We start from the raw sequence: 16,107 nt of genomic DNA on the forward strand, positions 1-16,107 counted from the left end.
CGTTCCCAGGTCAGTAAGCCTTACGTCAGCTGCATTCACCTTTCTCCTATAAGGTTATAGTCATTTCAGTGACTATAAGCTTACAGCAGAAGGGTCCTCTTGACTATTCTTTGTAATAGAATAAATAGCTTCAATAATAAAAAAATTAAAAAAAATCAGCCCCCCCGCACACTAGTACCCACTCTATGCAGCTCTCCGTTTCTCCCCCATCTGTATCGGTAGAGGCAGCAGGAATCAGAGGGGACACAGACCAGAACCAGCGCCCAGCAAGTAGTATAGAGCATACCGGCAATTATGTGAAATATTTGCTGATCCTTCCCTTCACAACAAACACCAGACTGATTAGTGCTGATCACTCCAGTGTTTGTTTACAAACGGAGAAGATAGCAAGTGTTAGGTACTATGACCTCAATTATGAATGAGCAGAAAGCCCTACACATCATTTCTTTTTCATTCATGACTGGGGAAATAGTTATTCTCTCCCTAGTTTATGAATGCACAGGAGGAGCTCAGTATGGAGACTTCCTGTCCATTCATATGAATGATCAGGAAGCCTCTGTGCTACCTGTTCAGTGAGTGCTGGAGCTGTAAAAAAGGAGATGAGTCCTCAATATCTTTTTCTATGTCAAAAGGCAAAATACCTGGGGCCTGTTAAGACCCCTGATGGTAAACAAAAAACTAAATTAAAAAAGAAATAAAAGCACCCCCACACACATAATATATGTGTGCACCATATTGTGGTGTAAGTTATGCACATGCACTGCAGTGCATTGTTAGAACACATCTCAGTGCTTGATTTTCTTTTAAATAACATTAATTCAACTGCATTGCAATTAAATGTATGTCTGCATAATTTTATTGCACTACACCATATCAATGCACAAAAACGGCACTGCAGATCAGGCATTGCCACAACATAAGTGTGAGGCCAACTTCCAGATTTTTAGCATAAGTTGCTTATTTCTTTATTAGCTCAGTACAGTTTTAGCTTTAGAATGAACCTGTGACGGGTATGGGGGGGCGGCGAGAGGTGAGCGGCCACAGTCGTGAACTCCGCTCGGACCCCAGGCCTTCGATACAGCGACGCATCCCGGACATACCCCAGGCATATGCCAGACAGGTGACATATGGGGATATATGGATAAACGGACTATATGATCTATAGACTATACTGTTTCTGTACGGTTGTCAAATTGCTCTACAGTCATATACAGCTATATACTATGTACGGATAGAGGAGGAAATAGAGAGGTGAAGTAGTGGAGGACTGTACAATGGGGGGGGAAGAAAGCACAGAAGACCACTAAAACACCAAGGTCGGGTACAATAAGTCGTTTATGGGAACCTGAACCTACATTACAGGAGGCAGCAATGCAAGCTGCAGCGAGAGTTACTGCCATGGAGTCTAGGAGAGAAAAGACAACAGAGTCTGCGGAAGACCATAACAGTCCCCCCCAGAAAACTACTTTACAAACCACCTCACCAGCTACATCAGGAACCTCTGAGGAATCACATCAAGGTGCTGAATTAACTTTATATACATTAGCACAATCTCTACCCACAAAAAATTAATTGATAGCCATATTAAAACAGATGGAGGACTCTATAAAGACGGACCTGACTACAATCAAGTCAGACTTAACTCATGTGCTACAGAGAGTGGAGGAGGTTGAGGAGCGATTAGATCAACATGAGAAAGCGATTAAGGAACTACAGGATCAGAGTACAAATGTGGATATCTCTGTTAGAATGGCACTTTAGAGGACCAAGAAAACAGAAATAGACAAAACAATCTAAGACTCCGAGGTGTTCCGGAGGCAGTGGGTGATAGAGATCTGGCAGATAAAATCAAAGAGGCCTTTAATGTACTACTGGAGCGTCCACCCAGGAATCCTGGAGTACATGAGAAAAGCAACACAGTTGGAGATCAGCAGAGCTAATGTTTTGACCTTTTTGGACCTGGCGCTTGAGACTTTGGCACGCAGGAGGGCCCTCAAGCCGTTGGTGCAAATCTTGCAGAACCAGCAGATCCCGTATAGATGGGGGTTCCCTGCATGCCTTATTGCAACTAAAGAAGGCAGGACAGAAATATTACGGTTCCCGGAAGATCTAAGGAGGTTTTGTAGTAAACTGGATATTACTCCTGCAGAATTACCAGGATGGATAGACTACGAGCTAAAGCGGAAGACTAAACTGAACTCAAACTGGCAGACCACAAAGATGAAATAGAATGTACTATGATAATAACATGAATAGAACAGTATATAAGGATTATGGAGGGAGGGGTTAGGGAGTAATAAGTAATAATTATAGGATCATATCTATATCACCAGAATATTCAGACAGGCCAGTATGTAAGGGGTTATGTATATAGAGGTAAAATTGATCTGAATCGATTTAGCAAACTTAATAATTAACGGATAGATTTTAAGTTGTAATGTTTAAAGAGTAAAGGTGGTATAGGGATAATAGGCCTGGGGGAGAAGGGGGTAAAATGGCTGGGGGCAACCTGGTGGGGAGGAGATAACCACCGGACTGAAACCTGAGGGGGCTCCATACCCATAAAAGGCCATGGGGTACATTAGGGACATAGTCCAACAAGAGAGACCCTTATTCGCTAATTAAATAACGGAATATTACAGAATATTAGGAGGGGGGGGGGACGTAAGGGATGTATGCATGGAGGTGTGTATGTTGGGGGTTAAGAACTCGGGCAACGCATAGAATTAAAGAATTGAGGGAACATGTTCAAGGGATATGAATGGCAGTAATTAATTTAAATTACGTATAATGTTAAGGGGTTGAACTCACCACGTAAAAGGTATCAGATCCTGAGTGAAATGAAAAAAAGGTACGGGGCAGATATAATTTTTTTTCAAGAAACGCATTTTTCCTACACATCACCATCGTATATATATTATATATATATGCTAGAGACTATGTTCAATGGTACTATAGCTTATCAAACAATAACCGCTCTAAGGGGGTTTCTATACGATTTAGGAAAAACCTTATGGTACAGATACACTCCCGACTTACGGATACTGAGGGAAGATACATGTAAAAACAGGTAACTATTAATGGAATGGAATATACATTGGGGAATGTATATGGACCGAATAAGAGACAGGTACCGTTTCTATTGAAAATGTTTAAAAGGCTAGAGGAATTTCGGAAAGGTATACTGGTTATGGCAGGAGACTTCAATTTATGTCTGGATCCAATACTGGATACCTCTGCTGGTAAGGTACGCAACCCCTGCTCACATCTTATGCATCTGAGAAGGGTATTGAGTAGACACCAACTAGTAGACATATGGCGTATATTACACCCAACAGAGCGCGACTATTCATACTTTTCACAGATGCATAATTCTTATTCTAGACTGGATTGGGTCTTGATAGATCATGGGGCAGTCGAGTCGGTAGTATCTACAAATATACTTCCTATGACTCTATCAGACCATGTCCCAGTAGAGATATCGTTGAAAACACAAACAGTGGGGAGGAGACAATATAATTGGAAGATGAATGACTCCTTGCTACATGACCCGGGTATTATACAGGAACTAGAAGCCACTTTGAAGCAATACTTTAAAGACAATATGAAGGAAGATATACCACAAACAACTATATGGGAGGCACATAAGGCGGTATTACGAGGGAAGCTGGTAGAATTAGGAGCTGCTCGCAAGAGAGAGAGGACTAGAAATATACAACTACTTCTAGAAGAGATCCAACAGTTAGAAGAAGTAATACACAAAACTACAACAGATCTAAAAACATCTAAGGAATTAAATATGAAGAGGGAGATGCTGAAAACTTTATTGGAAGTGGATACCAAATATGCATTTAATATAACAGCTAGACAATACTATGAGATGGGGAATAAACCCAGTAAATTCTTTGCTAGAGCACTAAAGAATAAACAAAATACTACTTATATAGCTAAAATTAAATCAGAAACGGGTTCCATGGTTCATTCAACAACAGAAATTGCAGGGATATTCCAGGAGTTCTATCAAAAACTTTATCGGGTAAAAACACTGGGAACAAGGAGATGGGGTACGAGGAGTAGATAAGTTAGATAAAATAATTACTTATTTAAAACAAGCAAAGCTCCCAATGATAGCAACAGAAGGCTAGTAGAAAATGAGAGGGATATTACACCCAAGGAATTTAAGCAGGCAATATCGACAACCCCAGTGGGTAAAAGCCCTGGACCCGACAGTTTTACATTACTATACTATAAGCGATTCCAGGACATCTTATCACAACACTTTTGTACATATGTAAATGATATAGGAGAACATAATCCAATGCGACCAGAGGCATTACTAGCGCATATAACAATAGAAAAGGCAGGGAAAGACCCCACTCAATGTGCAAGTTATCGACCGATCTCCCTTATGAACGTAGATACAAAAATATATGCAAAAATCTTAGCGAGTAGGCTACGCCCATTAATTCCTGCCTGGATACACCCAGACCAGGTAGGGTTCGTTCCAGGCAGGGAAGCTAGAGATAATGCTTTGAAAACTTTTTTTCTAATTCATGAAGCAAGGAGACAGAAACAACCAGCTATATTGTTGTCGATAGATGCAGAGAAAGCCTTTGACAGGGTGGACTGGGAGTATATGTTTAACACCCTGTCTATACTCGGTATAGGGAAAAGAATGAAAGACTGGATAAATGCATTATATGTCGGACCACCATCAAAAGTAAAAATTAATGGCACTCTATCCCAGGAGATTAAGCTATATAAAACGGTACGAGACAGGGATGCCCTCTCTCTCCCCTGCTTTTCGCCTTATCACTAGAACCCCTATAAGCCACAATTCGTCTGAATCAAGATATCCAGGGGACAGAGACAAGGGCAGGAGAATATAAAATAGCTGTGTTTGAGGACGATATTCTACTATATACAATAAATCCAAGAATAACACTACCACAGATACTACGAGAACTAAAGATATATGGGGAAATATCAAATTTTAAAATGAATCTAGACAAATCGGAGATCCTTAACATCTCAATTCCTGAAAAGGAAAGGCAGGCATTGGGACCCCACTTCCCCTTCCGTTGGAAGCAGAAATCCCTTAAATACTTAGGCATCTATCTAATGGCGAACACTACAAAGTTGTATTTATATAACTATATCCCATAATTGAACACCATTAGGGTAGACCTGAATTCATTTTCCCTAAGGAAGCTTACCTGGGTAGGGAGAATTAATGCAATAAAAATGATGATACTTCCAAAAATATTGTTTATAGTTCAGATGATACCCATAGAAATACCTAGAATTTTTTTTCAATTGTTAAGAAAGATAATAAATACATTTGTATGGAATAATAGGAAACCGAGAAACTCATGGAATATTATAACTAGGGCAAGACAAAGGGGAGGACTGGCTCTACCAGACTTTAAAACATACCATATAGCGGCCAAACTGACCCGAGTTGCGGACTGGGTTTTTGGGACAGAGCAGAAGAGCTGGGTGCAACTGGAGACAATACTAAGTGAGACTAAATTAAGTGGAATAATGTGGATCCCACCAGCAAAAAGAAATATATCAGTCAACACATTACCACTTACCTTGACGACCTTGAAGACATGGGACCGCCTACACTTTAGATATAGATGGGCATAGAACTCAACATTGATGCCCTTGTTGGGAAATTAATATTTCCTTCCGGGAAAACACGACCCATCATATCTGAGGTGAAGTCCGCAACCTTGTTAGAGACATACTACGGGGAACCTCAATGTGCACTCTTGAGGAGTTAAGGAAAAAATGGGGGAAATATCCCCTAGATTGGTGAAGACACCAACAACTGTCAAATTTTGTATATATGTTACCTAAACCACTGAGAATAGGTCAAGATATAACACCATTAGAATCTATAATGGGATCCAAACAGACCCCCCAACACTGTTTAGCACGTTTCTATAAAGTAATCAATACAATGGAAAGTGAATCATCTCCTGGGTATATAGATAAGTGGGCAAGGGAACTTGGACATGAACTTACACAGGAGGAGGAGAGGAAGATACTGAATTTAATCACTACCACAACAATTGACACTAGGACATTAGAGACTAATTACAAACTATTGTCACGTTGGTACTATGTACCTAAGAAATTGCATAAGATACATTTGGTGAATGATGAACTGAGCCCGTGCGTGCCCGCTATGCGGCAGTGCCGTCCGTCCGTTTTTCTACTACGGGCGGACGGCAAGAGGTAAAGAACACATGGAAAAGATGGAAAGAATTTAAAGACCTAGGACTGTATTATCCCTATGTATGTTAAAAAGAAATATAAGGAGGAAGGTGTAGCGAGATAGATCAAAGCGATAGAAATATAGAGATAGTTAAATGGAAGGTAAATCATATTATGGATAACATGTTGAGATAATATACCGTCTTCTAGCGAGGCCAGAGGGGGGGGTGGGGGGGGGGGGGAGGGGAGAGGAGGGAGGGGATGGATGAGTAAATGGAAAATCTCTGGCAGTCTGTAGGAAACAGGTGATGGAAGATAGAGGAGAAGAGGTGAAGGGAGTGGGATAGTGTTTGGACTTGGGAGGAGAGGAAGAAGAAAAGATTTTGGGGATCACTAATAAGAAATAGATTAAATATATTAATAACTCAATAGTTTAGTGAGAAAATAAATACCCACAAAAACACACATGGAGTGGAGGTTAGGGGCGACGTTGGAGTGAAACACACATAACACATAAATACACTAGACACGAAGAGAGTAATATAAATGAATCTATACACATAAATAACACAGACAAATAGAGGAGAAATAAACAACATAGCACTTATGAATATTTTCCATTGTCATTATTTATATTTATAAATACACATATGTGCACAGAGTATTATTTAGGAATAAGGGGTAGTGGTAGATTTTGGACGAAGCACAAAAAGGTTCACATAATGTGGGGTATATTTGAGTGAGAGAACCGCAGGAGGAGAAGAGGGAAATGTGTCTTTCGCTTGGATCCTGTAGATTTCTGGAGACAATTTGAGTGGCGGAGTCAGGAGAGAGAGGAAGGAGGGATGGTAGAAGAGAATAGTATATGTGGATATGTACTGAATGTATAAATGAGGCAATGGTTGGGAAAGAATGTAAAATGTAAAGTTTTAAGATTTAATGTGAAGATGCTATGTAAATGTATCAATATGTGGAAAAATGAAATAAAGAGTCAATATATAAAAAAAAAAGAATGAACCTTGTAAATTGATCATGTGTATTTTTATGATTTCATTTACCGGCCCAATGCTTTCATAAAATGTATGGTTCCGGGGGGTCTTTTATAAACTCTGAAAGCTGCATTTGAAAAAAAAAAACCCCACAAATTTTAAAAATTAAAATTGCAAAAATGGTCTGGCCAGCTGAGGTTAAAAGTGGAGGGCAGGGCCTGGCAGTGAAAGAGTTAATAGTATGCAAAAGTGGGACGTGGTTCCTCCAAATCCATACCAGACCCTTTTCAGACATAGGGGTCTGTTATGAATTTTAAGGGGTTTGTGCACAACCACAAACAAAAATAATGTGCGGTACTCCCCTTTACATCAGAAGTCCTCCTTCACATTAGGAGCACCCTCCTTTCACATCAGAGTCACCCTTTTCACATTGGAAGACTTCTTTACGTCAGAAGCCCCCCCCCCCATACATTAGAAGCTTCCTTCACATAAGAGTCCGCACTCCACCTTCACATCACAGTCCTACCATCAGATCAGAAGCCACAGCAACAAAGTAGGCGGTGGAGCAGCCTGGATGGAGGCAAACTTCAGTCCTTTTCTGTATGGATCCCATCCTCCCTGGATTAGCATCATTCATTGCCATGGTGCACCATGAAAAGGCATGACGCTGAGTGAAAATGTCAAGGCTCCCCTTTAGAAGCCTGATTGTACCTTGGTTGAGAAAGGCTGGTCTAGAGTTCAGGTTAAATAAAATGCTTAAAATATCGCAAAAGTAACATAATTAGTTAAGCAGAAAAACTTCTTTCACTGTCCGATGGATCAAAGGCATTTGGATAGTCTTCAGCATGTTCATTTTGTTGAGGAACTAATTCTGTCCGTTGGGTATTCTGCGATTCTTGGTCCTGCATGAAAAGCTGCTCCTCCAGGAAGTAGCTTCCAAGGCCATACTGTTCTTCATGGGTGCTGACCTCTTCTGAAGAAACATGATTGGAGCCCAAAATAAACTGTGCAAACCTGTCAAACAGAAGCACACACACATTTATAGGGAGTATGCTGCAAAAATGGAGGGAATAAAGTGGCGCTACCTCCCGCAACTTTTCTTTCTTCTGTGATTCTTTCCCTGTAGTATAGGCTGCATGAGTAGATGTTCACGCCAATTAATCCAACCTTTAATACTTTCTTAGGGGAGTATGGCACACCTAGATCTCACCAACAAGGTCAAGGTAACCTTGTGTATGGGTATATAAAAAGGTCCATTCTACATTTCTGGAGTTACTATTAGCAGGCAGGAAAGAAAAATTAAGTTGGCTGAAAAAGTCCAGATAACAAATAGTTGTCTCCTACTCTTTAGAACATATTTCTGGTGCTACTACTACTACTGGTGCTAGCACATTTTTCCTGTACCCATATCTAACAAATTGAAAGACATGAACATGGATACAGTACACAAATTTCCGAGTCACAACATCCTCACTGCAGGTAAGACTAGTAATACATTAAAAGATTATTCACACCATGGTGCGACATAATACAGGCGCCACTAGAGGCATTACTGTGCACTACCTGATGACTGGTGCCTGTGTTACTGCAAAACATTGTGTTGTAGTGTAGGTGCATTAGGGTGCCATTCAGAACCATGTTTGCTACGTTAGAGCAATGAGATAATTTGAATAAGCCCAAATTGGGAACGGGGTGGTAAGGGGGGAAGCCCACCAACTTCCATATATACCTGTTGGGTGAAGAAAGTCTAGAAATCACAAGCCAAGAGTTGATATCAGTACTTCTGCAAAAATCACGAAGCTCCTCTAAAGCCTTCGTAGTCTCTACTTCAGCTTGTTCCCTGTATTCCTCTTCTGTGAGCAATTTCACGACAGGCTTCTTACACATTATTAGTCTAACAAGGAAAACAAACATAAAAGTTGAACTCCAGGAAAACACCTTAAAGCTGAACTCTAGGCAGCTATAAAATAAAATGAATGCAGCTCTGTAATCATTAATACATCATTTCATGCATTTTTAAATCCAAGCAGCAGCTGTACAGCAGGACTGGAGTGTGAGAGTAAGAAGCAGCACAAGGAGCCAATCAGTTCATGCGTTGATAGGAGCAGAAAGGAGAGTGACAGAGAGGTTAGCTCATCACTGTGCTGTTTCTCTTTTCACTATCCAGTAACATTTAGGGCAGGACAACCTTCCTCACTCATTTATCCTGTTATTTTTGTCTGGAGTTATGCCTTAATACACAATTCGAGTACAGACTGTATATAGAAGCTCTTTTACCTCCTAGTTAATATAGGAGGTCCAGACAGTCCTGAGAATTACATAGACCAGCCAGGTTAGTAACCTCCTTTTCCCCTTGAATTAAGTGAAAGGTTGTAGTGTTTTACAGGGTCACCAACAAGATTTTCTCTTTTCCTGTTGTGTCCCTGGGGTAGAAAATGAGAGGAAATCTCCCCAAAAGCAGGCACAGTAAGCAATAGAAACCTGACAAAGGTCCCATCCTTCCATTGTCCATCCAAACCTCACAAAAATGTCCAGCGTTCTACTTTAAAGCCATGTTAACAGTTTTGCTGGGATGGGTAAATAGGAGCGATATAAAAAAGGGAGGACATAATTAGTAGCCTGGGGAAAATATTGCTCCCAGCACTCCCAGTGGAAATCGCTATCCAGGAGCCTAGGTGTTGGTCTCAGTTTCTGTTGAAAGGGAAAGCCGAGTAGTATTCTTCCCTTGCAGCAATGTGTTTCCATTCCCCCTACCTGGGGCATACTCTGCATGGAGTCTGTATGTTTTTTGTGTGTGTTTGTGTGAGTTTCCTCCCAAAAACTAAGATACTGTCAGATGCTTCCAGCTCCTTCCAAAATGGGCATAGAAGTGAGGCAGGAACATTGTAGAGAGCCCTGTGAGGGACTGATGTGAATTGCTCTATAGGAATTACTTATTATTGCTATTAACCAAACCCAAACTCACTCAAACCTGAAAAGGAAGCTGTCCGTGTCATTGACCAAATATGGCCATATTAGGACAATGATGTCACCAGCATCCTACCCTTTTGTTTACGTGCAGCTGCAGGGTGGGGAATACCCTGGCTGCAGCCAAATAGACCAGCACCGACAGCCTCCTTCCAGGTTCAGATGAGCTTGGGTCCAATCTGAACCTGGGCTCGGGTTCAGTCTGAACCTGAGCTCATCACTAGTCCTGAACCATCATTCCTGGTGCAGCTGTGTTAGAGTTCTGCTGGTAGCTGTGGCTGCCATTTTATATATTTTGAGAGTGTTCCGATTACTACAAATGAGGATTCCATAGGGAGAGTTATCCCTAATTTGTTGAGGAATTTGGTCTTCCAAAAACAACAACTTCTGGTGCAGAGATACTAAGCTGTGTGTGATGACACTTTATACTTATACATTCTGCTGGTATATAAAAGTACCAACCTTTTCACATAGTGAAGTACTTTAAAGAAATAGTAGAGACCCTTACAAGAAGCAAGACCAGCTATGATTGCAAAGGCAACCTCAGAGATAGCGAGACCAAAGTAAATCAGGAAGCATGCTATGATCTGCAGAGTCCAGGTGAATAAGGCAATACTCCGCTCACTGCTCAATGGCCCATGTCTATAGCAGGTTACAAAGCTCAGAAATCCAACGGTTACGAAATATCCTGGGAAAGACAGATGAAAAACAAATTTTTTTAATACAGTAGTTTAACAAGCAATGACGCCAATATCACTTATACAGTTTGTATTCTGCAAGGAGATGGTCAAAGAATGCCTCCAATTGGAAGGGGACAGGACATTGCCATTCACAGTCGGTTATAGTTGCTTTGCCATCTTTGTATAAATATACTAAAAACATTCAACAGAATCTACACAGAACATTTTGGATACCTTCAGTGTAGATTGAGACATTTAGGTTGAGGTAATGCATGCTACTGCAATGCATAGTAACACGCAGGTATATGGCACTGCAAAGCACCTATATAAAAAGGAAAATTGAGATGGTGCATTTTTTTTAGTGTGTAGAGGCACAATGAGAGCTCATTCCTAAACGCATGAAAACTCAGGTGTTAATTCCTGTGTCACACCAGCTCTGGCATTACCCTGCGCAAGATGAGTTACAGAATAACAATCATATTTCATCATCATTTTTCTAAGAGACCAGATAACTGCTTTATGAATACTCCTGCAGGCCTTTTAATATCTGCTCCCATGCTCAGCAGTGTAAATGTAATATCGTCTGTCTTTGTTTTAGCGACAACATTCTCAGCCATATAATACAGAAGAATCTTACCCAGTACATAATGCTTGTTGTCCGTCCATATCCAATTAATGTTCTCTTTGACAAAGTGCACAGCATATGCAGATAAAAAGAGACACGTGCTTGCCAAAAGCCAAAATGTGCTGTGCTGCAATTACAGCACATTAAGTGATTAGTGCAATTTATTGCCTTTCATTTTATCATCATCACACATTACTTACATAGACAAACTGCAGCGAAGACCTCAGATAAGAATCAGCTGCTGGTTATAAAGGGAGTGATCCACTTTATACAAAACAGACACGCACGTTGGCATACTTAATAAACGGTAGAGAACAAGAAAAAAAAAAAAAAACCTGGGAAATGAGCCCGGTCATTAGACCTGTCAAAACATGACAGCCCCTCCACCAATCACTGGGCTCTCTCTGCTGCACTAACACCAAACTCCATGGGCCATTGTAGGCTCTACACTGTGGCCCACATTATATGAACGGGCTGTATAATTCATAGCCCTGTGGAGTAGGGGTGTCCCGATACCACTTTTTCAAGTACAAGTACCTCCCATCATGTACTTGCCGATACCAATTACCGATACTTTTTCTTAAAAGGGACAGGTGACATTTTTTTAAAAACAATGCAGACTAATGATTTTAGGCCAATTTCTTTAGGATTATGAAGTACTTTAATTTAAGACTGTTTTAGAATAATAAAACATTTGTATTTGCTTTCACACAGCTGTCGTGAAACTACAAATCCGATCATGCATCTGCCTCTAGGATCATTTAACCTATTCATGTTAGCAGGGCAGAATTGTAACTCTATTGCTGTAGTGTAGTGGAGGTGTGTGCTGTATATATGTACTACATATACAGTACACTGCAGCAGTAGATTTACAATTTTCCTCGACTAACATGAATGGGTTAAATGATCCGTAGTGTTACAATTACATGTTATGTACTATTATGTACTATGGATCATTTAATCCATTCATATTAGCAGGGGATAATAGTAGATCTATTGCTGCAGTGTGTACTCTATGTACCTAGTACATAAGAGTACACACTGCAGACAATAATTTACTATTTTCCCCTGCTAATACAATAAATCGTTCTTATGAGGGACCCCAGGCCCTCACTCACTGTTAGTTGCCTCGCTGGTGAGGGAGAGCAGCAGCGAGTCGGCGCTGGTCCGGTGGGAAGAGCTCCAGGTGGGGTCCTAATTTAGCTGGCTTGCGAATGCTCTCAGGTCCTGTGGATAGTCGCCGGTGTTCTGTCGATGCTGAGAACTCATCGACCTCGCGAACCTCTGACGTCGCATCCGGGTACTGCCAGTAGGTCAGCCACACATAAGGACCTTCCCCGCATGCGTTGCCACTCACCGAGCCTTACATCCCCACACTGCGCCTGCGTCCCTTTCTCACGGCCATTAACTTCAACTACAACAGCTCCTGTCCTGTTCAACTACCATGCACTGCGCTTGCTTGCCCTTCTCGTCGAGTTTGCGAACTATACACTGCGCTTGCGCTGTCCATTTCAACTATTAAAATAAATACATAAACGTATATATTCAATAAATAAACCTCTTTAAAAAAAAACATATATATATTTATCATTTTTTAAAAGAGGTTTTAAACTACCATGCACTATATATTTTATTTTTTTTAAAAGAGGTTTTAAACTACCATGCACTATATATATATTTTTTTTAAAAGAGGTTTTAAAATACCATGCATTTTTTATTTTTAAAAGAGGTTTATTTATTGAATATATATATATTTATTGAATATATATATATTTATTGAATATATATATATTTATTGAATATATATATATTTATTGAATATATATATATTTATTGAATATATATATATTTATTGAATATATATATATTTATTGAATATATATATATTTATTGAATATATATATATTTATTGAATATATATATATTTATTGAATATATATATATTTATTGAATATATATATATTTATTGAATATATATATATTTATTGAATATATATATATTTATTGAATATATATATATTTATTGAATATATATATATTTATTGAATATATATATATTTATTGAATATATATATATTTATTGAATATATATATATTTATTGAATATATATATATTTATTGAATATATATATATTTATTGAATATATATATATTTATTGAATATATACGTTTATGTATTTATTTTAATAGTTGAAATGGACAGCGCAAGCGCAGTGTATAGTTCGCAAACTCTACGAGAAGGGCACGCAAGCGCAGAGCATGGTAGTTGAACTGGACAGGAGCTCTGTGCAGTTGGAGAAGTTAATGGCCGTGAGAAAGGGACACAGGCGCAGTGTGGGAATGTAAGGATCGGCGAGTGGCAACGCATGCGCGGAAGGTCCTTAAGTGAAGCTGACTGCCTGGCAGTACCCGGATGCGACGTCAGAGGTGCGCGCGGTTGATGAGTTCTCAGTGTCGACAGAACAGGACCCCACCTGGAGCTCCTCCCACCGGACCAGCACCGACTCGCCGTTGCTCTCCCAGTAAGTAAAAAAAAAATAAAACATAGCGCAAGCTTCAGCGCTATGTATCGGGGCATTTTGACAAGTACAAGTACTTGTCAAAATGCCCTGTATCGTTCCTATAATCGATGCTGGCATCAGTATCGGGACATCCCTACTGTGGAGTATAGTCATATTAATTGGCCCTTAAATGCATTTTTGTTTAATTAAATCACTATTAGATATCCCATTATCAGGATGATATAAAAACAAATCCTTCACTATCATATTTACAATTAACCCTTGTTACTCCTAAAGATCGGTGTATTTTTTCCTTCCACAATGCTTTTGCAAATGTATTCTGGATGAAATACTGTTTTTACAGCATTAAAACGAGATTTTCTCCAATAGGGAAATATTAAAAGTTTCCCTGCAGTCTCAACAAAGAAATAACTATATATTCTATTCTAATAATTGTCACTAGGGATGTCCCAATACAGGTACTAGCATCGATATATGGACCGATACAGGGCATTTTGACAAGTACTTGCCAAAATGCCCCGATACATAGCGCCGAAGCTTGCGCTATTTTTTTTCCCCTTACCTTCCGGCAGCTGTTCGGGAGAGCAGCGGCGAGTCAGCGCTGGTCCGGTGGGAGGAGCTCCAAATGGGGTCCTAATTTAGCTGGCAGGCGAACGGGCAGTCGCCGGCCAGCTAAATTAGGACCCCACCTGGAGCTCTTCCCACCGGACCAGCGCTGACTCGCCGCTGCTCTAACGCAGAGCACCGACGACTACCTCACCAGCGAGGCACATTGTGAGGCACCATCATCGAACAGTGAGTGAGGCTTTTTTGTATATATGTGTGGTTAAAATTTAATTGTCTATTTGTCTAATGTACTGTTGGAATATAAAATAAAAAAAGGTTAATATGGAACAGTGAGTGAGGGCAAGGGGGGTCCCTACGTAGAAACTATTAATATTAGCAGAGGATAATTGTAAATCTATTGCCTGCAGTGTGTGCTCTATATGTACTACATATAGAATACACTGCAGACAATAGATTTACAATTATCCCCTGCTAATATGAATGGATTAAATGATCCATAGTACATAACATGTAGTTGTATTATGGATCATGTAACTCTATTACTGCAGTATGTATTCTATATGTAGTATAGTAGTAAATACGCTGCAGCAATAGATTTACAATTATCCTCTAATATTAATAGGTTAAATGATCCGTAGTACAACTACATATTATGTTCTATGGATCATTTAACCAATTCATGTTAGCAGGGGAGAATTGTAACTCTATTGCTGCAGACTGCAGTCTACTGGACATGTGTGCTGTATATGTACTATTGATCATGATTTAACCTATTCATGTTAGCAGGGCAGAATTGTGAGCGCCTCCCACAAGCTGAGCACCGAGACGTGATGCAGCGATTCTGCCCAGCGCCGACTACGAGGCAACAGGGATCTGTGTGAAACTGAGTGAGGGAAGCTGGGACCGGGCTGGCTGTAAATCTATTGCTACAGTGTACTGGACGTGTGTAGTGTATATGTAGTACATATATACAGCACACACCTCCACTACACTACAGCAATAGAGTTACAATTCTCCGCTGCTAACATGAATAGGTTAAATCATGATCCATAGTACAGAACATGTAGTTGTACTATGGATCATTTAAAGTCACCTGTCCCTTTAACCTCCCTGGCAGTATTCCCGAGTGTGGCTCGGGGTTAACTTTCAGTACCAAGAGCGGTAACCACGAGCCACACTCGGGATTGCGCAAAAGTGTCACTGACCTTGTCCCTGCGAGCCCGCGGTGTGCTCTGCTATGTGCACCCGGCCGATGCCGGCATTCGGGCGTCACAGCGGGGGCGGAAACCGGCGGGAAATTCAAAAGTGCAAACATAACATTTACACAGAATACACACAATACAATGTAATCTGCTATAATTACATATTTGTATCAAACTATTTCACTTCAATTTTGTCCCTAGAGCTTTGTCCAGTGCCCTGCCTGCACTTTTATTGTACTCTATTGACTGTGGTACGGATCAGGCAGCGCCCCCAGAATTCCCATTTACTATACCATTTTTTTTCCATTATTATATTATAATTTTTTATTA

General features: G+C 40.1%; 1 protein-coding gene across 1 annotated transcript in view; it reads right to left on the bottom strand.

Moving 5' to 3' along the window:
- Positions 1-7,946: 7,946 nt before the first annotated feature.
- Positions 7,947-16,107, bottom strand: part of NEMP2 (nuclear envelope integral membrane protein 2) — a 26,321-nt gene continuing 18,160 nt past the window's right edge. Inside the window, exons 7-10 of the mRNA XM_018556071.1 lie at positions 11,499-11,613; positions 10,644-10,869; positions 8,944-9,108; positions 7,947-8,228 (exon numbers count right to left, since the gene is read on the bottom strand). Of these exons, the coding sequence (XP_018411573.1) occupies positions 8,000-8,228; positions 8,944-9,108; positions 10,644-10,869; positions 11,499-11,613 (735 nt within the window). The 3' untranslated portion in view covers positions 7,947-7,999. The remainder of the gene's footprint in view (positions 8,229-8,943; positions 9,109-10,643; positions 10,870-11,498; positions 11,614-16,107) is intronic.

Source organism: Nanorana parkeri, unplaced genomic scaffold (genome assembly GCF_000935625.1).
Source record: "Nanorana parkeri isolate BGI_ZX_2015 unplaced genomic scaffold, ASM93562v1 scaffold224, whole genome shotgun sequence".
Classification (NCBI taxonomy): domain Eukaryota; kingdom Metazoa; phylum Chordata; class Amphibia; order Anura; family Dicroglossidae; genus Nanorana; species Nanorana parkeri.